Consider the following 24,684-nt stretch of genomic DNA (forward strand, 5'->3'; position numbering starts at 1 on the left):
AAGGCTCCTTCTCCCCAAACTGCATATTGCAGAATCTATTAAAACAAGGATTATATTTTTATACAATCAAATATACTACACATCCAATCATGTCCATTGAACATAAAAGCTACATCCAGTAAAAATCTGATAATGATACACTTTGCTAGAAGATAGCCCATGCATATTTTCTGTGGCATCAGCATTATAAGAGGCTCCATCTTAATAGGAAGCCAGATCTTGAGCTTTAAGTAAATAGTAACTTACCCTGAAAGACAAGAGCCCCTCTCTGTTGCTATGTTAATTTACTCAAAGGGAAAAAAAAAAAGCCCTTTGCTCACAATTGTCTTGGGGAAAATCCTGAACACCAGTTTTGAAAATTATGTTTCAGTCCACCAGAAAACTGGTTACGTGCTTCACTTAATAGAATCAGAAAAAAAAAAAATCACTTGCTTAATCTCCCCAACTTGTGTGTGTACACATGGGGGTGAGCAGTACACGTACCTTCCTGTAGCTGCACTTCTAGTTTACTAGGGTCTCTATGACTGTAAGCAATGTTCATAATGAGGGAAGCCTAGAACATGCCTGGTGCATCAGGTCAGAAATCAGACCTTCTGTGACACTGGGCAAGTCACAGTGCCGATTTGGCCTCAGCTTCTTTAGTTATAGCTATGCCAGTGATTTAAACAGTTTTGACGTCTTGCATGGTACCCCAATGTGTAAAACATAAAAGTGGAGCTATGCTACCAGTGGGTGGGAAAGGATGAGATGCGTATCTCCTAGGCTTCCACTCCCTCCTCAAGGTTGCCCCTGAGGCCTAGAGTTCCTTGGAACTCCACAGTTTGATAACCATGACTAAATGAGGGCCTAGGTCCCTTCCAGTGCTGAAAGCTAAATAATGATTTCATGACTTTGTCAAAGTAGTTGAAGGGGAGTGTTTTAGTTTCCTAGGCTGCTCCTACAATTACCATGAAATGGAGAGGCTTAAACAATGGGAATTTATTTGCTCACAGTTTGAGGCTGAGAAAAAGTCCAAATCAAGGCATCATCAAGGTGATGCTTTCTCCCCAAAGACTGGCTGCCCTCAATCCTTGGTTCCTCTGTCACATGGCAAGGCACATGACAGCATTTCCCAGTCTCTACCTTCTCTTCTGGGTTCTGATGCTTTCAGCTTCTTGCTTTCTCTCTCTCTCTCTGCCTGAATTTCATTCTCTTATTATGGACTCCAGTAATAGGATTAAGACCCATCCTGATTTAGGTGGTTCACACCTTAACTGAAGTAGCCTCATCAAAAGGTCCTACTTACCAAGGGTTCACACCCACAGGAATGGGTTAGATTTAAGAGCATGTTTTTTTCTGGGGTACATACAACTTCAAACCACCAAAGGGAGTAAGTCTTATTCTGAGCACTTTTCCTGATACCATCAGCAAACAGAGTCCTTCAGGCAGGCTCCAGTATGGCTGATGGGAGAAATGGGTTCTCGAGGGTCGAGGGACCATAGCTGCACCTGTGCTGGAATTAGGTATATGAACTTATGTCCCAGAGACATTAGCTTACATTTAAAAAGAAACAAATATTACCTAATAATTTCTTATCCCAGACAGCTAAGCTTTCCCCCACCTGGTGGAACTACTTCTCAATTCAGCATCATAGTTGGATTTTTGTTAATAGGCTGTTTCCCTCCTTGTCCAGAACATTAATTAGGAATCTGCATAAGACAAGGTCTACAGACCTTGACTTTTCTTTGTGGATTGGACATTCTACCTCATCTCATTCATTATTCATGCTTCAGCCAGTTTTCAAATGTGCCTCTCATTCAATTTGAATTCAAATAGTAAGTTACATCTCTAAGTAAAGCACTTGATGCTAAACCTCAGGAACCAAATCTTAAATGCAGCATTGCCTTGACTGCATCCATTGCTCCATAAAAAGCCATTAAAGAAGCACTAATGTGATTTCATGATTGATGTGTGACTTAGAGCTCAGGATGTAGAAATCTTTTTTTAGACTGTTGAATTTCTGAAGGTGAGTGCATCCACAAATCTCTAGGGGGATGTAAAAAGTTTAAAAAAAAAACAAAACAAAACTATAATTCAATTCTAAAATCAGTTTATTGGAAAAGTATGTCACTTCTATAATTTAGGAAAGAAAAACTGAAATTGATTGGTTGACATCTCATTAAAACTTATCCAGTCTTCTGATAAAACTCAGAAATTTGGATGGAAACTTTTTCGCCAGATTCCTCGACCCTTACCTATGACCTTGGTGCATAATTGACCATGGACCTATGTCTGTGGAATAAATTAGAACAAAATGAGTCTACTTAACAGCAGCACGTATGAGCAGAAGAGTCTCAAGTTTTTAGCAATGAAACAGACACAGAATAACAAGACAGCCTTGGCCAATGGAAAATTCCCAGCCTAGGTATTTCCCTTAGAAGTTTGGGTAAGACCACTGAAATTCCTCTCAGGTACTTCACAGGACTTGGCTTATAGAGGTAAGCCCAAAGCTATAAAAAATTGCACAGTGCCAGATTTTTTCATCTGAGGACATTCAATTGTAAAATGTTGCTTGTCTGAGATTTCTTAAACTTGACATAATGGCAGTAAAGAGAAGAGCTCCAGGCAACGAGGGCTGCTGGGCTTCTGTGTGGTGTGCTTCACATCTTTTTAATGAAGTATTGGCTTTCCAAACTGTCTGCCCTTTCCTGACTTCTATAATAGGTTTTTGAATGAAGTTATCCCTGGGGCCTTATGCAGCACTATTCACTCTTCTTCCTTTCACCAATTAATCAGCTTTCCTCTCTTTCCAGAACAATTTTGTGGAACCCTTTCTTGTTTCCCATTGCCTTTCATTGATGTGTCTCCTATTTGGTGTTAAGAAGATGTTAATTTTTAGGATTATGTAGGCATTTAATGAGGGACGAAAACTCAATTTTTTCTAGGTATAGACTATTGTGGCTATCAGATCCCCTATATTATCTTATCTTTGAAATATTAAGAGAATCTGTAACTTCCCTAGCATGACTTTGTCCGTCTCATCTTGCTTTTCACTTCTTTGGAGTATTCTCTTCTCATCTTGATCTGTCAATAGATCTTTATTCTTCCCTTTTGAAAGTTATTTTTGAATAATTTTACTTTTAGGCATCAAACATATGCATTAAGTCTGAAAACCTAGGCTTTAGAGAAGACTTGGGTCTGAATTTCCACTCTACTCTTTACTATAATTGACCAGTAAAAGCCAGTAGTCTTGTTTGTTTCTAATTTAAAATGGGGGTTAAAAATACTTATTTCATAAAGTTGTATGAGAATCAAATGAGTTGTTTGAAAAGTGCTTTGCACAACACTTAGGCATAAAGTGGGTATTCAATTATCATTATTATTAAAACACTCGATTCTAGAGTAAGAGTTGAGAATTTGTCAATGAAATAGATAGATTTCTCCAAAGAAGACACAAATGGCCAAAAAGCACATGAAAAATGCTCCAACATCATTAGCCATTAGGGAAATACAATCAAACCACATGAGATAGCACTTCAACTTCAGCACCCACTAAATGGCTGTTTATTTTTTTTTTAAGGGAATGTACTGGCTAAGGATGCTTATTAAATTGGAAACCTCTGTACATTATTTGAGGGATGTAAATTGGTGCAGCTGCTGTGGAAAACAGTTTAGCAGCCCCTCAAAAATTTTACATGGAATTACCATATGAACTGGCAATCTCACTTGTAGGTATATAGCCCAAATAATTGAAAACAGGGACTTGGACAGAGATTTAAACACCAACGTTTTTGGCAGCATTATTCATAATAGTCAAAAGGTGAAAGCAACTCAAGTGTCCTCCACAGATGAATGGATAAACAAAATTTGGTATCTCCATACAAGGGAGTATTACTCAGGCATAAACATAGATACACCTTGAAAATATTAATTAGAGCAAAATAAGCCAGACACAAAAGAACAAATATTTTATGATTTCACTTCTATGAAATATCTAGAATAAGCAAATTCATAGAGACAGCAAGTAGCTTAGAGGTTACCAGCAGCTGGTAAGGAGGGAGAATGGGGAGTTATTGCTTAATGGGTGCAGAGCTTCTGTTTGAGATGATGGAAAAAGTTGGGGTAATGGAAGGTGGAGATGGTAGCACAACATTGTGAAAGTAATTAATACCACTGAATAGAGCATTTAAAGATTGCTAAAATAGTAAATTTTATGTCACAAGTATATTAACACACTAAAAAAAATTTAAAGACAGTAATATACACAAGGTACAGAGCAGGGGTAGTTGGATTCACTTTAGAGGAAGATTATGGATGATTTTATTTAGGCAAGATGATTTCTAATTGAATTTTGAAAGATTATCCAGAGACAAGTGAAGAAAAATAAGAGGAAAAACTAGCCAAACTGTGTTAAGAAGCCAAGACAGAAAAGCAGTGGATTAGGTGGTTAGGTGGAGGGGGGTTCAACGAAATACTGGAAACATGCTGGAAATTCTGAATGCAAATATGTCATTTTGTATTACATGTTTTATGAGTTAACAAAATCATAAAGACAATAGCTAGTGCTAACCTTCTATTAAATCAATGTTTAAAAGACATTCAACCAGAAAAACAACTTTCATTTTATTCTGCCCCTCAAGCAATTTCAATCATATTTCCCTGTTTCATCTTTTTTTATTATTATTATTTTCCTGTTTCATCTTTTTTTTTTTTTTTGATTGCAGGGTTTCCCTATAGCTGACAAATTGTGTCCTGTTTCTAGAGGGTTTCCCTTTTTGCCCTTGGTGCTGAACACATGTTTACTTAGGATTTCAAACACCCATTTTGCACACAGTTTAAAACAGATCAACATAGTAAGAAGCCAAATTACTGGTTGATTGAGATCCTGTCTTGGGGGTTGATCCATGGCATCTGCTTTTTTTCCCATCCAGGCCATTTACAAGCAATCACGGTTCAGAGCACCTTGTTCCTTTCGGGACAGACTCAGAGTAGTCAGAGTCCAGAGCCGGGAAGAAACCAGGGCTGAAAGCCTGGAGAACTCAGCTTCCAGTTTAACTGGTGCTTTGGTGAGGGTAACGAGCTTTTTTCAGCTATCTGATCTTTACATTGAGTTTAAGAATTCAACTTGGTAGTGATCTTGCCTAACTCACTCATCTCTCTTCTAAGCCTCAGTCATCAGAGGTATAAAATAGCATGGACAACAACAACACTGTAGAAAATTTGCTAGAAACAACACAGTATTTGGAAAACACCTATTAAAGGCCTAAATTGTTCATGCTAGCAGTACATGCTTAACCAGGAACCTACAAGCTCTCCTCGGTGATCTGTATCCCCAACTATTCACCAGAAGGGGCAGTAAGATGAATCTGCTCAAGAGCTCTCTACACACTAAATTTAATGATCTTCCAGGTGATTAAGACTTTATCAACAAATTCTTTGCCTATCAGCTAAGAAACCTGCAGAGTTTGATGGGAATGGGGCACACACCTGGGGATGAGAAGGAGACTGGGAGTGGGGTGGGGGGAGAGAGGCAAAAGGTAGAGGAGCCAATCCACATTATCAACTAGTACTGAGAGAAATGCAGCAAATTAGGTTCTGAAACAGAATATGAGGATGTGTTCATTAAAGACAACTTCTACTGCACCATTTTCCTGGGAACCATGACACTGACACAGTCTCAGGGTCATTAAGGTCATGGGTACTCTGAGGGGATAATGAAAATATGTCAACAAGACATGACAACAATTGTAATAAAAGCTAACATATATTGACCTCTTGATATGTTCTAGAAACTATGTGAAGCACTTCAGTTGCATCAACTCACTTAGTCCTCAAAGTAATGAGGTCCTATTAATCTCAATTTTATAGATGAAGCAAATACATCTGAGAGGCTTCATAGGATGTGGCAGAGGTAAGCCATGCTCCCCATTTGTCTGACTTTCAGCCACTCTAAATCATCATGCTAAATGAATAAAATCACCCACCATGGCAAGCGGCAACTCCCAGATGTTTGGTCATGACTGTCTAGTCCTCGTTTACTTGCTTCTCTGTAACCCTGATTAACATGGAGGATTTGGACCTGGTGCTTAGTAGCCTAATATTCACTGACCTTTTTAGTTTCCCCAATGATATCAAACAGCTTTCTCCCTTAAATACATGCAGTCTGGTTCCAAGAGAGAGACTAAAGCAGTTAGATTTTAGCCAGCTTTTTCAGAGATGAGTTTTTCTGCAAACATTTCTTGACCACCTACTCAGGGCCAGGCAGTGCTTCTGGGCACTGGAGCAGTGGGAGGCTGTCCTCCTGGAGATGACACTCCTCAAAGTTACTCACCATGGTGCCAGTGTATTCTTCCAGCTTAGCCTCGGAAATGGCCTTTTTGTGGTGAAGGAAGAGGTCTCGGAGGAAGTTCTGTGCACCAAGAGAGGAGTCACATTTTACATACTGAGCAAATAAACTGCAAAGTTCTCCCAAGGTCTTATTTTAAGGATTGGTGGTTTGTTTTAAGGAAGAAGCAAAATGTTTTTGGCAAGCAATAAATCCAAGAATGGAGGGCTGTCACTGCTGGAAATTGGATAATGGAATCCAAAGAATAGCCCCCAGGCATGAAAAATGTACCATAAATCCTCAATTATGTCTGTATCCCAGAGGGAGCAATAGCACCTGTACTTTCGAAACCTTTTAAAACATGAAGTCTTTTTAAAAAGTAATAAATTCAAATCTATGTTTCTTGGGCTCCCAAATACCAAACTCATGGTACACACTTATTAGCTTTCCAGTGATGAACAAACCCACCCTCCATCCAGCCACAGTTCCCAGCAACACTTACTCGAAGCTCAGCAGCTGATATAAAGCCACTGCAGTCAGCATCATATTTGCGCCAAATCTGAAATATAAAAAAACAATCTGTTTATCCTCAGATAATTTGGGACTGACTTATGCTGATGTCTACTATGATTCAGCATCTGAAAATGATTCTTAACTGGATGCAAATAAGACTTTCTAAAGGGAGTTTCAGACTTCCTTTGGCAACAGCAGTGGTTTGGGCAGAACTCACCAAAAAACGGATCACTGCGTTTATTTAGAACCACTTAGAAAGACCACAATGCATTTATTGGAGGGTCTCTTTGGAACATTCTAAAAGGCTACAGATAGGAAGGGATGGACTTCAATTTCAGGCAATATGGCAGATTGAGAAATCCTCCGAGTATGGAATACCTAAAAACAACTCTTTAAACATATAGCTGAGCTGGCAAGAAAGTGAGAGGGATACTAAGAGGTCCAACATGATAGGAAAGCACAAACCCAGAAAGGTAGCCCAGGACTGAAATCAAAACTGCCCCTGGTACATATGCTGATCTGTAGCAACTTGACCGTTTAACTTTATCAGGACACTGCACACTTGGTGGATGGAAGACAAATCCTGGGCCCATGCAAGGAGATAAATCAGATTGACATCTGCATAAAACTAAAACTCTAAATAGCAATAATTTTAATGTAATGGCAACAACAAAAACAAAAAATGTTCTGCAGAGAAGGTCCTTAAGGTAACTTGCCTTTGTGGCCTTGGTTTTGGGTGGAAGACCTAAAATATTTCCGATAATTCCCACTGAAAAGCCATCTCTCTCTTTGGTTTGAGGCCTGCACTCATCTAGCTGAAGATACAATTACTGAACTGGAAGCTAATACTCTAGGAAAGCACTGGACTGTGTCCTTTAAGAAATGGTGTTATTCTGACCATCTCTGATTATTCCATGGCAAGCTCCCTAACTCCTTTATGAAATGAAAAGTAGCACTAAGTGTGTTTAAAATGGACAGGTTTTCCTTAGATCTATAATGGGTTACCTGTGTCACCAACACTGACACCCTAATTCTAGACTAATTCAGGACCCAATTGCAGATCCCAGCTGCAGGGATAGTGGGACATGCTGATGCTGATGCTACTATTTAGTGTGCAGAGTTCAGAAACTTCACCCTTTTCAATTCCTGCCACCTCCATTTCTGTCTTAATTTAGCCCGACTTACAAAAATCAGTTAAATGTGATGTATATTCTTTTATTGTGTGAATATACTAAAACTAAGAATGGGAATTTTAAATAACAAATACAGTTTTTATGTGCATTTTTCATGCTATTCTCCAAACATTTTCCGTCTAAATTATCTTATAATTTTAGTACCCCCTAAGCCATTGGAAGGCCAAAGTTTTTTATGTAAATATTCAGCAAGCCTTTAAAAGACTGAAGGCAAAACAAAGACATTTCCAGACAAACATAAACAGAGATCATTACCAACAGACTCTCACTAAAGAAGAAGGAGAAACATAAAGATGGGAAATATGAGATACCAGAATGAATGGTGAATAAGACAGTACTAAATGTGGGCAAATGGGAACAAAGCTTGGCTGGACAAAATGTGTATGATTAAAGAAAAAATAGAACTAATGTCCTGGGCAATAATTATTTTAGGAGTTGAAGTGTTTTTTGTTCATGTGGTTCAGGGGGAAAGTAAAGACATTAATTTAGACTTTAAAACATATAGGGCAGTAATGGAGTATAACACATTTAATAAAAAATAATTTAAGAATCAATAGTGATATTAATGAAAAAATGCATTGGTTAAGGAAAGGGAAAACTCTTCTTTATGGAAGAAATTGACAAACTAGAAGGGAGAATAAAAATAAAATATATTTAAAAAAAAAAGATAAGAAGGCTCTATAGTGCTGTTTCCTTTTCCCATTTCTCAAAATTATTCGATACTACACAAGGCCTAACATTTTAATGCTTCTTTATTATAAAAGTAAATCATATTTATTGTACAAAATGAATAAAATGCCAAAAGAAGAAAACTGTAATCTCCAGAAATGCCTCCCACCAGAGATAACCACTTATCGTTTCTATGTATTTCCTATCCATCATTTTTCTATTTCATGTATATATGACAAAACTGAATTGAGGACTATGTTTGCTATATATTTGGATGGTCTATTTTTTTCCTTTGAAAATTTTCCTTGAAAATTTTCAAACATTAAAATTACTTTGGTAGTATTATTTTAAATAAATTTTAAATAATCCTACGCACAATTGGAAAATACGACAAATACAAAGAAAATAAACATCACTTGAAATCCTACCACTTAAAAACAACCAACATTTTTCTTGTGTGTTTTTACTTACTGTCATATTTATATGTGTGGGTGGGTGGCGTGGAGTGGGGACAATATCTGTATATTTTTTAAACAAAGTTAAGAAAGATCATATTGCATAGACAGTTTTTTTTTTTAATATTTATATTTGTTGCATTTATTCCAAATCATTAAATATTCTTTGAAAACTTGCTCTTTAATGATACATAATGTTCCATGACAGGGCTTTTCTCTGATGAATCACCAGTGCCTAGAACAGTGTCTGGCATTAGGTGCTTATTAGTATTTTTGGGATGAATAGCTCATGTGACTGTATCATAATTTACTTTGGTTTTCCTTCATTGTTAGACATTGATATTATTTTCAGTTTTAATTTTAATTTTAATTGCAACATTTAATGAGCAGAAACATTTTGTCTCCATCTCTGTATCCTGAAGATAGATACCTGATGAAATAGAATTATTAAGTTAAAGGGTAATGATTTTTTGAAAAATACCTCTTTGGATAATGAAATTTCAAAGGCTCTTGATACATTTTTATAAAATTGCTTTCTGTAAAGATTATTCCAATATACATGCCTGCCTACAGAGCAAAAGCAACAGTCTGCCATCGCTTCCTTGCCAGTGCAGCATATTTTTGTTAATACTCTTAAAATCTTTACTACCTTTATCAATCAAAAGTATTTTTTAAATTTTGCATTTCTTTTGATACCAGCATTTATTTATGGCCCATTCAGATTTCTTCTGTGAGTTTTCTGTGCCTGTGTTTGGTCCAGGTTTATATGACCTCTACTTGGGCAGGAGGTAAAACAGTACAAAAGGATGCCAGGTTATTTATTACCTCCTAACTGGGGACTTTGTACCTGTGTGAGGAGTGGGCACCTGATGCAGTGGCCAGCCTGGGTCTGCTTTCTGGGCCTTGGAGAAAACCCTGTTCTGCCCTTTCCCAGTCTTCCTTCCCCAGCTGGGCGGTAACACCAGCGAGAAAGGGGCCAGTGGGGCCTTTGATTCTGCCTTTAGCTTGTATTCAAGCCCAGTGGTTGCAAACATAAGGCCTACAGACTGGATCAGCATACTTGTAAGTTATTTTATAATTTTTTTTTTTTTTTTACTGCACCATGCTTTCAAAAATGGGATTAATTGCCAACATTTAAAAATAGGTAGTTTCACATAAAGTCTAGATTTCTAGTGTTTCTTGCAATCAGAAGGTCTGGTAGCACTTGGGCCATAGTTCCATAAGGCAGCAGTTCAATGGAGCTCTACAGAAGCATAGGTTTTAAAGGGTGCAGGTGCACTCCAGTCTCCACAGTACCTCATCTTGTCCACCCACATTCCCAGTCCATCCTTCTGCCTTCCTGCCTGGCCCCTGTCTAAGCTGGAGACTTTCCTCCAGCTCAGGCAAAGAACTCAGAGGCAGAGAATAAGAGCACGCACTGGAGTTTGAGGCTAAAGTTCTGACATCACAAAGGACTTCTCTGCCTAGTCCTGTCCTGAGCACAGCTCTCCCTTAGGGACCGGGCAGGGGTGGTGGCAGACACGGTGGGTGGCTGCAATCCTGGCCTCATCACAACCAAGCACTCACCTGCATAAACTCCACACTGCTGTCCAAGGGGGTTTCCCAACGAAAGAGCAGAAGAAAGTTTTCATCCTCGGACAAGAACATGCTGGAAAGCTGAAGGAATGGGAAGCAACAGCAGTCAGTGACTCCAGCCAGTGCCCCGCTGAAGGAGTGCTCCCTGGGTACAAGGCACGGTGGGACGTCCCATAGGACAAAAGGGCTCAGGGCTCTCAGAATGGAAAGCCCAGCTGGCAGTTCTGTGTTTTCTGTTGCCATTCTTTGATACACTGGTTCTTTAAAACATTGTTGCACCCACAACTAGATATAAAGTATTGTGGGAATCTGCCTCCCAGGAGCTCACAATGTAAAATAATAATAATGTAATTGAGCTCTTAAAATGTCTCCGGTGCTATTGTAAGAGCCCCCAATATTAAATTAATTTAACTCTGTAATAATAATAGCAAATATATGTACATATTTGCTCTTATAATAATATATATTATAATACATATTATTATAAATTATGTGTTTACTCTTACAATAACAATTATAAATGTTAGAATATTTGTTGCTTATATATGCCATGCCTTTTCTAAATGCTTTATATATGTTAACTCATTTACTCCTAACAACAACCTATAGGGTACTCACCATTATTACTATTTTATAGCTACAAAGAGGTAAGGAATTTGCTAGCAGTTAACATAATTAGTAAGTGGTGGAGTCAGGACTTAAACTAGGCAATCTGACTCAAGCCCACACTTTTTAACCACCAGGTAAAGCTAGTGAGTTGCTGTATAAACAGATTACTTCAGTGCCATGTGTAAAAGCAGGAAGGATTGCTGTCTGGTTTGGTTCTTGAGTCTTAGCTGTGGTTTTTATTCTTTTACGTTATTACTGTCTGTATGATACTACAGTAATTGATCCATCTGCTTTCTTTGTAAGTACCAGTTTGATTTATTTTACTCAATCCCATGAAAAAAGGTAATATTTTCATCACCTATGTGATCATAGCACTCATTTCAGTGCATAGGGAAGTTTGGCTATATTCACTGATCTAAGGAATTGCAATAACCTCAATTATTGTCTCATGTCTGAGTTGTCCTCATAAACAATGACCATTTCTTCTAAATCTGGGCAGTTCTCTTGCACAGTGCTACAGAGTAAGTCCAGAGCAAATGCTCCTAGTGACATTTAGGCACGAATAGCTCACACTCCCATTCATGTTGTCCAGCTGGATGTGAGCCAACCCAAGGACACATCATGTTAATAATAGCTATCATACATTGGCAGGCACTGGGCAAGGTGCTTTTCATTTATCATCTCATTAAATTTTCACACCAATCATGTGGAGTAAGTATAAAAATCCCCAATTTTCCAACAGGGGATAACACAATGCAGTGTGTAAGTGACAGGCTTTTGAGTGGGTCTGAATCCTTTCTCCATTTTTCACCAATTATTTGATCTTTGGCAAGTTAATTGGCATCTCTGAGACTCAGTGCTTCAGTTTCTTCATTTGTAAAATGGAATTATTTAATATTTTATCATGGGGCTTATGCGAAGATTAAAAGTAAAATGACTCAGTGTTTATAAACTGTTTAGCAAGGAACCTGGTACACAGTTAAGTATTCAATTATCAGTAGCTGCCATGTTGATGAAGATGATGGAATTGAGGCTCAGAAAGGTTAACTTGCAAGGCTTCATAGTCTACCATGTGGACTTTATGCTTTTCCCACCAGCCCACACAAGGCCCAATGGAATGGGGAAGTGCTCTTCAGGACAAAGCAGCGTTTTTGTTTTTTGTTTTTCACATAAGGATGGCACACACTAACAAACCCAATTAAAATGTAATTCACTGCTCTGGGGGCTTTAGAACCACTCGCTTCAATTTTGATTGGAGTAGCAAAGAGAAACCCTGGACAAATCAAATCCACAGACAATCCCCAAGAGCCTCACTTTGGCTGTTAATTGTGATCTGTTCCCCATCTTACTTTGCAGGAGAGCATCTAAAATGTGTAAAGGTAGGCTAATTTTTATGTCACAGCTACCTGTATTTGGAGTAAGTTAAATAATCAGTGTTTCAGCAGTAGAAAGTAGGAGAAGCAGCAGATCTTGCTGTTCCTTAGACCCACAGGCTTACAGGATTTCAAGGGACCTTGGAGATCACCCAGTCCTATACCATCACCTTCTCTACAAGCAACAACCTTAACTCTGCTTGTTTGTGGGACTCCATGACAAATGATTGGTGTGGATGTCAAAGCTTTGCCAAGCTTATAATTGCTTCTACCATTTATTAGGGAGATTATTATCTAGTTTTCATTTATTTGCCATGTTTTCTTCATTCATTTATTCAGCTGACAAATATTTATTGCGCACCACTCTGTGCTATGCTCTGTTCTGGGAGCTGGAGAATAAAACAGTGAACGTATAGTCGTGAATACTTTATTTGGTGCTGCTTCAATGTTTATGCTTACTTTTCCAATTATAGATAAACTGGTCTTTCAACATCACTTATGATGGAAATTGTTGGTTCCATATACAAATTTACCTCTAAGTAAAAATTTTGAAAACCATTATTCCAATAAATCTAGGATTTAGTTTATTAGTTTCCTGAAAAAACAGTCTCCTGGTAAACATATCTGCTTTTTATCAGGAAACATTATTTTGCCTCATTATCAAAGCTCTGTGGAGAAAAAGAGTACTATTGTCATCAATAATAATTACTGTCCAAATATGGTAGCATGATAATATGTATAGCTGGCAATTTTGACTATGAAATAAATATCTGATGTTCAGATTAGGTCATCTGGTATAGATTCATACTTAAAGTGGGATTGAGCTTAAACCATTGCACTTACTGGCTATGTAATGCTGAAAGTAACTTTGTTTCTTCATCAGTAAAATAAGATTGATGTTCCCTACCTATCTCCTGTAGTGACTGTGGGTATAAAATGACATAATATATGTAGAAATCATTTCTAAACTGTATAAATATTTTGTAACTGAAAGAGAAAATGGTAAGGCAAGAGGTAGAACCATCCAAGGTACTGCATGCTTGACACTGTTCCTTGCTTTGGTAGGTGCTCAGTAAATGTGGGTTGAATTAGGGGACAGACAGCTGTCATCTGTTTTATTTTTAATGATCTTCCAGGACAGATCTTTTCAGCCTCCATGGGAGCTGATGCTGAAGTTTAAACTCATTTATTGTCAGTAAGTTTTTCTTTATATCCAGGTTTAATTTAAACAACCTGTGCAAAGAGACAAATGTTGGATCAAGTAACTGAAAGGCCTCAGATTTCTCAATTCCTTGAGAGTAAAACAGGTATAAATATTGGTTGGCCTAAATGAAATGATGGAAGAACTGCACACTCTTTGTTACTAAGCAGATCAAAAAAGGAAAGGTGATTACTTCAAAAATGTTTTTAAGGCCAACTGCCTTTCAGAAAGGTCTAATTTTCCAATACAATGTAAGAATTATATTGCCTTTCAGAGGAAATTACAGTCCAAGAAGATAACAGTCAAGAAAATTACAGCCAAGAAAGGCACAGTCATGAAAAATACCTCTTTCATCTGTGCATGACCGTCCTTAGAGATGTCGTAGGAAGCCATAAACTGCTGTTTCACCTTTTGCAGACTTTCATCCATGATGGTGTCCTGCAATGTGCCAAATAAAACCACATTAAAGTCCCTGGGAGTCCCCAAAATGTAGTTAGTAAAGCAAATATTCCAAGCAACACAGGGTGATAAGTACATTATTCTAACCTGGAAAGCAGATCCTTGGCCATTTAATTTGATCCCACCCTCTTGTAGAGGAGGGGGCAGCAATGGAAATTTCTCGAGCAAATTGACTGCTAACCAAAATCCTGACTAGATAAGAGTTACAGCCAGTGAATTCCTAGAATATGAGTGAAAAGAAACTTAGAGACTAGAGGGTTTCTAATTTTAATTTGGACATTATTATATATTTGGTTGTGGCAAAACACTGTACAGCAATTGACATGTAGACTTTCTTTCCAAGAACTCAGAGATTTCGTTTTATTTTTAAATAAGTCCAGCTTTTCTAGGCCACCAGGTTGCCATTAGCTCATTCTCTTAACCTTCTCTTTGTACTTTCTAAAAAAACAAGTAGATAGGGAAAATATTAAAGATTAAGGCAAGCTAATAAAGTAGTTGAGTTACCAAAGCTGTCATATCTTGCGGACCTGTAAATGTTTTATACACCCTAAAATGTTCTGCATCGGTAGACTTCAAGGTTATTACAAAGAACTGTGACGTATTTTAACAATGAAGAATTAATTCATGTGTAGGGGTAGATAGGCACAGAAATCCCAAACAGTGACCGATGACAAGACTCCTGACTCAAGGAGTCATGCTACATTCATTCTCCCTAATGCTACCCCCCCATCCCTGGTCCAAGACCCTCCAACTGTGAGTTAGAAGGGATAGGAAGTGGTGACACTGCTGACTGACTACAGTCCCTGCCAATGTCAGTGGCTGACTCTGGGCTTCAGAAGAGTCTGTGGTTGAATCATCCTTGCAACATTGAAAGGCTGATGATAAACACTTTCACAAACTTCTACTCCTGAGAGCACAGGCCTCCAGAGGAAAACCTCGAGTGCTGAAAAATTAGCACAGGGAAGGTATTTTAGTTTCCTAGCTGCTAAAACAAATACAGTAGGTTGGCTTATCAACTGGAACTTACTGGCTCACAGTTTCAGAGTTTAGAAACCTTGCTTCCTCCTGGAGTTGGTATCCTCTGGCTGGCTGGCTATTTCCTGGGTTCCTTGGCTTTTTTTGTCATTTAGCAATGTACCTGGTGGCATCCTCTTCTTTCTCTTTTGGGTTCCGTTGACTTCCAGCTTTTGGCTGCTCCCCATGGCTTCTGTCTCCGTCTGACTTTCACTCTGCTTATAAAGGACTGCAGTATTCCACATTAAAACTCAACCTGATTCATGTGGGCCACATCCTAACCGAAGTAACATCTTGAATAGATGGTATTTACAATGGGTCCACAACCACCAGAATATGAGCCAAGACCAAGAACATGTTCCAAACTGGGGTACATGATCCAATCCACCACAGAAGAAAAGAACTTAAATCAGTCGTACATGAAACGTGACAAGGTTTCCTTCCCAGGATGTCTTGTTTCTCTGGCCTACATTATATCATGCACTTTGAAGCACATCAGCCCCATGCCTCTCTGAGAACAGGGACGCTTGGGTCATCTTCCTGCCATCCTCATGGCTCCCTGAGGGCAGTGGCAGGAAAGGAGGCATCATTGGCAGGGCAGCACTGAAAGATCTTTCCAGCCTGTCAACTAACATTGTGCTGTGTCGAGGACTCGCTGCTTGAGCAGAGAAGGCTTATCTGTGTTTATGCTGCGGGGAATCCACATGGGGCCAAGGAAACTGTGGAGCTCACTGCATTTTACACAAGGAGACTGGGAAACGTTCAGCTTCCCAATGGAAACTCTAGTCTACCAAGAAGAGCTGTAGCATCATTTAGAGCCTGGCATTTATTGATGGTACTCAGAAGTCAGGCTTTTGGGACCCAGAACCTTTCTCTCCACCTTTAGCCTGTGCCATGATTTGCAAAAGTCTATTTTGAAGATCAAAAGCTAAGCTCAACTCTTTAATTCACTCTCATTCTGCAGGGGACTTTTCCTGAGGCAAGAAACCCCAATGACTCTTGTTGCTGCTGAAATGAGGGAAGGGAATTACCAGGAACAAACTAAATGCATTTAGAGGGATAAGAATGTTGCACAGCTAACTTATCCCTCTCACTCTGTTTAGGCTGTAGGCTCCTTGAGGTTAGGAGCTGTCCATTTATTTATGTGTTAAATACTGACCATCCACTGGGAATGGCTCCAAAGTGGGAGACAAGCCCTGGCTTTGGATCTAAGTCTGCCACCAACTAGCTTTGTGATCTTGAGCAGTACACTTCATTTCTTGGGCTTCCTGTTTCTCCTCTGTAATAAAAGAGGAGCTTAATCATTTCAAGAGTTCTTCCATATTTATCCTTCACTTTCTGCAATTTTCTCCTCTCCTCTTACCAAATTCATGATAATTTTATTGCTGCACTATATGTCAACATGCATGCTTCCTTCAGAATCAGAGAATGTTAGGCACCCTTTCCTAGGGATGAGATGTTGCTCTCTCATTTTACCAAGGTGAAAACAGGCTACAGGGGGTGAATCCACTTCCTGAATATGTGTATATTATGTATTTCATTCTTGGATTTTATTAATTCATTTCACATGCATCTGTTATCTGCTGTGTGCTAGACAGTATTCTGGCCTCTAAGGAAGTGATACTCAGCAAGAAAGACCTGGTCCTTGCCCTCCATCATAGGCTGGTGGAAGGAGTTCTTGTCCTGTCTTCCTTTCCACTGAGGCTTGCCCCTGAAGGGCTTGCCCCCAAATGAGGAGACGATAGGAAGGATAGGGTAGCTTGGAGTTATGTACCCCAGGAAACCAATGTTCTTAATCCATTCCTGTGGGTGGGAACCCACTGTAAATAAGACCTTTTGATAAGATTACTTCCATTAAGGTGTGGCCCAACTGAATCAGGATAGATCTTAATCCTATTACAGGAGGCCTCATAGAGAAGGCCACAGAGAGAGAAGCCACGAAATTACAGAATCTGGAGCAGCCAGAATCTGGGGATCAGCAAACCCAGAAAAGAGAGAAGACACTGCTCTGTGCATTGCCATGTGACAGAAAAGCCAAGAACCAAGGATTACCGGCAGCCAGCCCCAGAATTCCAGTCTTTGGAGAGAAATCATTGCCTTGCTGACACCTCGATTTTGGACTTCTCCTAGCCTCAAAACTGTAAGCCAATAAATTCTTGTTGTCTAAACCAACCCATTGTGTGGTACTGGTTTTAGCCAATACCTTACTTTCTTTTAAGGAAAAGTTGGGGGGGTGGAATTAACAGCTGCATATATCTAATTTACTAGACAAAGAGCGATCAGGAAAGCAAACATTTATGGAGTACCAGCCATGGCATTGACAAACCAGGCTCCTTTGCCAATGTTATTTCACTGACTCTTCACAAGGCCCTGGAAGATAGACACAATTAGCTACACTTGTCAGCCCCTGGCTTCCTTGCTGACCTATGACCTTCCTCTTTGGGGAATTTTTTTTATCTCATGTGTTCCAGCCTCTTCCATGGAAATTCTCCTCTCCCATTTCCCATCGCTGGCTGGGGAAAGTCTCCTTGTGTTTCAGCATGCCTTCTCTTCTTCAGCTGGGTTTTGAGTGGTCCTGATTTGGATGGGCTGTCATCATGCCCTTTTCTCCCTTTGGATGAGATTTGCATGTGGCCAATGTTTCCCAGGGAGTAGAAAATCTGGTAAAAGGGTGACACAAACTTTCTACCTCCTAGGTCTTAGGAGATGAAAAGAAAAATATTCAAATTCATGATAATTTTATTGCTGCACTATACATCAACATGCATGCTTCCTTCAGAATTAGAGAATGCTAAGCACCCTTTCCTAGAGATGAGACATTGCTCTCTCATTTTACCAAGGCGAAAACAGGCCAGAGAGGGGTAAAGTGCTGTGCAGCTGGCTAGTGGCAGAAGAAGACTGTAACTTGTATTTTATTTTATTAGAAACCAGTGTTTTTGATAAGGGGTATGCTTTCCCATGGGGTGCGCTTTCCATTCTTCCTTGCAGTCACTGCAGATGAGGCAGACAGTATCTAGTAAAGCAGAGAAAGCCCGGCATTAAGTGGTTTATTAATGAGAAGCAGTTCAAACAAAATTCAAGGAAGATTTGTGACTTGCTTTGGAACATCTTCAGGATAGGTTCTGGCAGTTGGTTATACAACCGTAAGCTTTGAATATTGATACCCTGAAAGTTTAAAAGCCAATTCTTGGGAAGCCCTGGAGCACCTTGATCAGCAAGAACAGTTTTACCCAGGGCAGTCCCGGGACATTATTGCCAGGCTCTTGACCCTGGCAGAATCTCATTACTGCAGAGGGTGGGAGCACAGCAAATATTTGATGGTGGGCCACGACAGTGATGCAGAAAAGATGCTCTGAGCTTAGGTGATTGAAGCCACTGGCTCCTCTAATGGAGTGTGATTTTCCAGGCTTCAAGGTTTGGTATGGATCCTGGGAACAGAGTGGATCCCCACATTTCATGTTAGTAAATAGTTTGCCTCTTTCCCATCCAACCGTACACAAACTTTTGTCACTAAGGATAAAAATGGAATTTAACCTCCTTGTTTTCACTCCTCAACTTTTGTTGGAGTGAATTAGAATATGATAAATGGATGAAATACTGGCAACAGAAAAAGGTGAATTCATGGCTTATATAGCCCACAAATGGATCTAGATAAGTAGGAATAAATTTCATTCAGAATAAATTGCAGTAAAAGTGAGTCTTTTGCAACCGACTAAGAATTTTGTGAATAAGAACTAAAACCAGCTTCTATATGTGTAACTATTCATTATCATAAAAAAAAAGCAAACCCAAACCACTAGCGTTATGATTGTGATGATTTATTAAATAAAAGATTTGGGTATTCCATTCTAGCCATACCAAGGCCATCTTCTGTATTGATGACTTTGGTTCTGTTTTTAGAAACCCAGTATGGTTAAAGAGGACTCAGGCAGATTGAGTCTGTAAATGCATCCATCAAATGTATTCACTTGATGATTACAAATGTGGACCTAGTTTAAAAATTAATTCCTTTCTGAATGAATACATACCAAATTAAAAATATGAGAAAAGACATTTGTGATTTGGAAATAAAATCACAAGTAAAGAAATGGGAGATAATGCCTGGATCATTTGTCTAGCCTGAGCACATTTGTCAAGGAGTCCTTGAGGTGACTGTCTGTCTGTCTGTCTGTTTTCTACCACTTGAGGCAGGGGGGATGGGGAGGGGATGTGGCTCCTTTACTCACAAGGGATAGGAAGAAGGTGGTTGGTGTGATCTAAGGAGTCCTCCAAAGGCTACTCTGACTAGAAAACTTTCTCCCACAAGCTGAAAATCCTGTTGATATGTATATTCCTTTAGATCTTAAAGCTTTTCAGCATTTAAAAGATTAAGCTTCAATTATCCCTGTATGAGGTAACCCCTTGGAGGCCTTGATGCAAAGAGGGTCCAGAAAAGACACTGGGACAAGTAGGGACCCAAAAAGACACCATGTCACCGTAGGAATATGTATACAGTGGGTGCTTTCGCAACTCAAAAGCGTTTTCACTTGTCTCATGGATCTAAAGCAGAAGAGCCTAGGGTTCCATCCATCTCAATCTGCCATCTGCACCGACTCTATCCACCTTATCTGAGCCTCTAGGCCCTGGCAGGGCACTTATAAATCTCTGAGGCCTTGAAAGAGGCCCACCATAAGGTACAATTTGTTCATGTGAGATGTATACACAACCTTAGAAACTTATGCTCTGCAATGGGCTGGGTAGATCTAGACCTAGTTTGAAAAAGAAAAAAATTAAAAAAAATTAAAAAAAATAAAAACACAGAATATAGAAGCAGCAGCAAAAGCAGCTGATGACTCCATCAGGTTAATCCCCTCAGAGGCTGCAAGGAACAGGTAATTACAACCAGGCTGTTTGCACTCCAAGATTGCCTAGCAGGCAGCCTGCAGTTAGAAACCTCAAAATGTCTTCTTCCGAGGTCTCTGTCACTAATCAGTGAAGGAGAGTGGAGCTATTCAGGCCTCCAAGGAACCGCTTGCCACTCCTCAACAGCAGAGTGAGGGGCTGCCTGGGCATGGGGGCCGCCCTGGCTGCTGCTTCTGTGCTCCCTGGGGCACCACGGATCAAAAGCCGGAATCGCCAACAAATAGGAACTGGCCCTCAGCTAGCAGGGCTTCTACCAGTGAAGTCCTGCCCTGTTTGAAGGGCTTGCTTAGGGCCCATTCATTGTTCAGCAGGGAAAAGCCCACAGTGAGGAATCGTTTGCTTACTCATGGCTGTCCAGGTAGCCTGGAGGGCCCAGCAAGTTCCCTGTGGTCAGACCCCCAGGATAATGCATCAGTATTTTAAAAGTAACCAACAGCAAATGATACCATTTCTAACTAACAATTTAAACTACTTATCACCCTGGGTTCCAAAGCTCTCCCCCTAGCCACGTGCTGAGTAGAGGGGTCTGGGGCTGCTGCCACAGTGAGGGTGGCCTGATTAGAATCCACTCCCTCGTGGGCAGTCACTGTTCCTGGAGGGACAGAGGGTGAACAGAGATGCAAACTGACTTAGAGTGCTCAGGATCACAGGCAGACCCCAAATGTAGTGAATTAAAGTACCCAGGGGAAGGGACCCAGGGGTCTGCATTTTAATAAATACAGATAATTCTTAAGCACTCCAAAATTTGATTTCCACTAGCTTAAGGACTCTGCAATCTTCCATTCCCTTCACCTCTGACCACAGGGATCCCTGCATTGAGCATAGTTACACAGCACACAGGTAAGTCATTTGCTGTGTCCTTTCCTCCAATGAGCAGGCTTGCCCTGGGTGGAAAGATTAGTCCATGGGCCAGATCTGAGAGTGGGGTGGTGATAAGAAGAGCCAAATTGCAAGGGATGGCATCCCTCTCGGCTCTTACTAACATCAACAATCCCTTAAAGTTAGCCAAAGCCTCAGAAGAAGACATATCACAGCAACCTCAGCTTAGAGAAGACCCTTGTTTCTGAGTATCCCCCACTCCCCCATAACTGAAAATAAGACTCTTCCAGTTTCAACCCTGACAGCAACTTTTCTCCTCTTTTCCTATAAATCACTAGAGCATGGAGGTTTCTAAAAAGGTGTGAATTTTCAAGTCTTTGGGGATTTAGATTTTCAAGAGTTGACCATCCAACTTACTCCAAGCCTTCAAATGGTTTTACCTTCATCTTTTTGTTTACCTTAAATACTCTTGTCCATGTTTGACAAAATGGCATCAGATCCATGGAGTTCTAGAATGCTCCGAGTCTTAGCGTTTACAACAGTAAGTGGGAGCTCTGTGAGCAAAGTTGAACATGTGGCATGTGATGCTGGGCAGCAAGATTGGAGGGGAACTCACTGGGGGGCTCTCTCTGCTCTACTCTCAGCTGCTGTCAGAGCAGAAATGAAAGAGAGATGTGTGTGCAGATGATCTGATTCAGAGGAAAGATGGACCTACATCACCATCCTTCACACCTGCCACCTCCTTCATTTCACAGGCTGCATGTGGCAGTGGGGTGGAGGATGCAGGCAGACAGACAGACAGGACCCACAAAGAGATAAAAGATACAGGGACAGAGGGATGAGAGCCTGAAAAAAAGATACAGACAAGAGACAGAGAGAGAGGAGAAACTGAAGAGAGAAAAGAGATGGAGGGCAAAAGGAGATTAAACAGAGAAAGACACAAGAGACAGAGCAAGAGAAAGGAAAAGGGAAACAAAACAGAAAGCACAAAGACACACAGAGAGATTTGAGAAAGAGACTGGAGATTGAAGGAAAAACAGAAAGACAGGTGAAGGACAGAGAGAAATAAGAGACAGAGAGAAGGAGACAGATGAGAAAGAGAACAGAGAGAATCAAGAAAAAGATGAAATAACAGAGAGGTGAGAAAGAAAGGCAAGAGGCAATGAGAGAAGAGAGACATAAGCACAGAGATAAGAAACAGACTCAGAGAAGAGCAGGAAAATGAGAAAGAGAGAAAGATAAAAAAAAAAGATACAAAATATGAAAGGGAGACAGAAAGACAAATAGAGACAGAGATCAAGAGGATAGCAGCTTCTTTTCTTCTGACCATGCCCAACCCCAACCACCGCCCCCTCCCATACTTTCCTCAGTGGGGCAGAGTCCATAGTTCCCCAAGACTGAGCTCTTACAGGAGAATGGGATGCATTTCAGGATTCTTCCAGGTAAACAATTAAAGTCTGAGGATAAGCCATCTCCATAATTCATTTTAAATGCTAATGTCCTCAGAGCTACTCCCTCCATCATACACCCCTGATGAAGCCAGCACCAGGCTCTCCCACCCCCACACTGGTCTCAGCCCATGTGTCTCTTTGCTCTGTTTTGGTACCAGGATCTTCAAGAATTAAACTATGTCCCGCAAGATTAGATTTACCATAATGGAGAGACATGGATTCTGGGAAGATTGGTTCACATTTATAACTGGGTTCTAGGTGTGTTAGTTACTTTCTGATTTATCAATGCATAAGAAATCTGTAACCTCTTCTAATAAAATGAATAATAGAAAAATATTTTAAATGTTTTTTTTGTGGTTTGCTATCAAAAGAGAGAGTATCATATGCACCAAACACCCAGAACCTAATTTCCACTTTTGTAAACAAAGTGGGCTATCTTATCTCCAGGTGTAAATTCGTTAGCAGAGACATAACCAGGGAGGCATTCAAATCAGAGTTATTTAAGTCTGCACTTACCATCTCTGAGTGGATGACAGATGTTACACTGAAAGTTGATGACCAGTACACCTAATGCTACAATTGAACCTTTTATAAAACCTGCCTAAATCCCTTAGTGTTGCCAGGAGAGGGAGAAAAATTGCATGCATCCAAGGAGGAAAAAGAGGTCAGATGGAATTAGATGGTACAAATCAACATAACACTTGAACTCTTGTATTTCACTAAGAGACATAAATTAATGCTTAGTGGTACAAGTACTTACATCAGTACCCAGTTTCATCAACATGTGGTGAAAGAAAGCATCAAGCTCCTTCTCTTCTATGTAACCTTTTTCTAAATGAGAAAAGATATGAATTATAGTCACTTATCTAGAATAACATGTGGCATTTTAGTATTTATCTAAATTTGTTTTTAATTTCACATTTATGAAATCCCTATGGACACTATTCTTTACTATTTCAGTAACTAAGTGCCAACATCTAGAAGACACGGATTTGAATAGTAAATACAAACTCCAGAATAAATGGTTTATGCCGGAGTTTATATTAGTATTTGGAAAAGGAAAGCTATTAAATGCAATGAATTTTATTCAATGTGTAAGAATGAGTTTTGGAATAAAATCCAACCCAAGGATTTTGGATGCTTGGGAAAATTTAGCAGAATGTAGTTACTGAATTCTAGTTTGCAGAATTAAAACACACCTTTTAGGTATTTTCTTTGTGTTTCTTTAAGTATTAAACCACAGCAAATGTTAATAAGTTAATTTTTTTTTCAGATAGTTTTCTTTTTTGGAGAGGGAGGGTGTCTTTTTGAAGGATAGTAAAATCCACTCTTCCTTTGAAAGAGTGGGAAGTTTACAACAAAGTCACTGAGTGAAAATGAGCACATTTAGGGAAGGCTGAGTTCAGTTAGCTGAGTCTCAGTCCACAAGACTCGAATATGCTTATATACATACATATATACAGACACAGACACACATAAATACATGCGAAGAGATTGGGAAGAGGGGCAATTCCATTCTGCCACCCTGAATTTCCAGATGTACAATACCAGCTCCCAGACGTTAGCTATACCGCATTAACAAAGCAGCTAGACAACATTCCCTCCAGGGAAAGACATTCAAGAAGGAGAAACTCTAGGCCCCTTCAACAGATCTACACCTGAGTTTCCAGGTGACTTGTTCTACTCACCATCCGCGTCAAAGCGCTGCCAGACCTGCCAGAATCCCGCTGCGTCCAGGCGCCCTGGAGTCACGGCGCGGGCGCTGTCCATGGTATTGATCACAAGACTCAGGCACAGACCAGCAAGGAGGAAGACGGAACACCTAGAGAACTTTGGTAATGACTCTTTCACGATATTTTCTGACTCCCACGCTTGCTTCTTTCTCTCTCCGATTCTCTTCGGGGATTTGTCGGTGGGCAGGCGCTAGGGCGGCTGGTGGCGCCACGGCGTCGCTGAACGGTCCCAGAGCTCCGACCGCGGGCTCTCAGCGAAACCAGCAGCTGCGAGACCGCCCTGCTCCTGGCGCGTGGGTCCCTGCCCCGCCCTGCGCGCGGTCTCGCAGGGCCACCGGGGAGTTCCTGCCTATCTCCGTGCTGTGAGAAAGGAGCTGTCTCTGGTAGTCCACGGCCGACTGCCTTCTGCCCTTC

General features: G+C 40.1%; 1 protein-coding gene across 2 annotated transcripts in view; it reads right to left on the bottom strand.

Annotated features, from left to right (window-relative positions):
- SCGN (secretagogin, EF-hand calcium binding protein) overlaps positions 1 to 24,443 on the bottom strand; it is a 45,418-nt gene extending 20,975 nt beyond the window's left edge. For both annotated transcript variants that reach the window (XM_037843602.1, XM_037843601.1), the window contains exons 1-6: positions 24,226 to 24,443; positions 23,298 to 23,368; positions 14,238 to 14,330; positions 10,701 to 10,790; positions 6,807 to 6,863; positions 6,311 to 6,388 (exon numbers count right to left, since the gene is read on the bottom strand). In XM_037843602.1, the coding sequence (XP_037699530.1) occupies positions 6,311 to 6,388; positions 6,807 to 6,863; positions 10,701 to 10,790; positions 14,238 to 14,330; positions 23,298 to 23,368; positions 24,226 to 24,307 (471 nt within the window). In that variant the 5' untranslated portion in view covers positions 24,308 to 24,443. The remainder of the gene's footprint in view (positions 1 to 6,310; positions 6,389 to 6,806; positions 6,864 to 10,700; positions 10,791 to 14,237; positions 14,331 to 23,297; positions 23,369 to 24,225) is intronic.
- Between the last annotated feature and the right edge of the window lie 241 nt (positions 24,444 to 24,684).

Source organism: Choloepus didactylus, chromosome 7, assembly GCF_015220235.1.
Source record: "Choloepus didactylus isolate mChoDid1 chromosome 7, mChoDid1.pri, whole genome shotgun sequence".
NCBI lineage: Eukaryota > Metazoa > Chordata > Mammalia > Pilosa > Megalonychidae > Choloepus > Choloepus didactylus.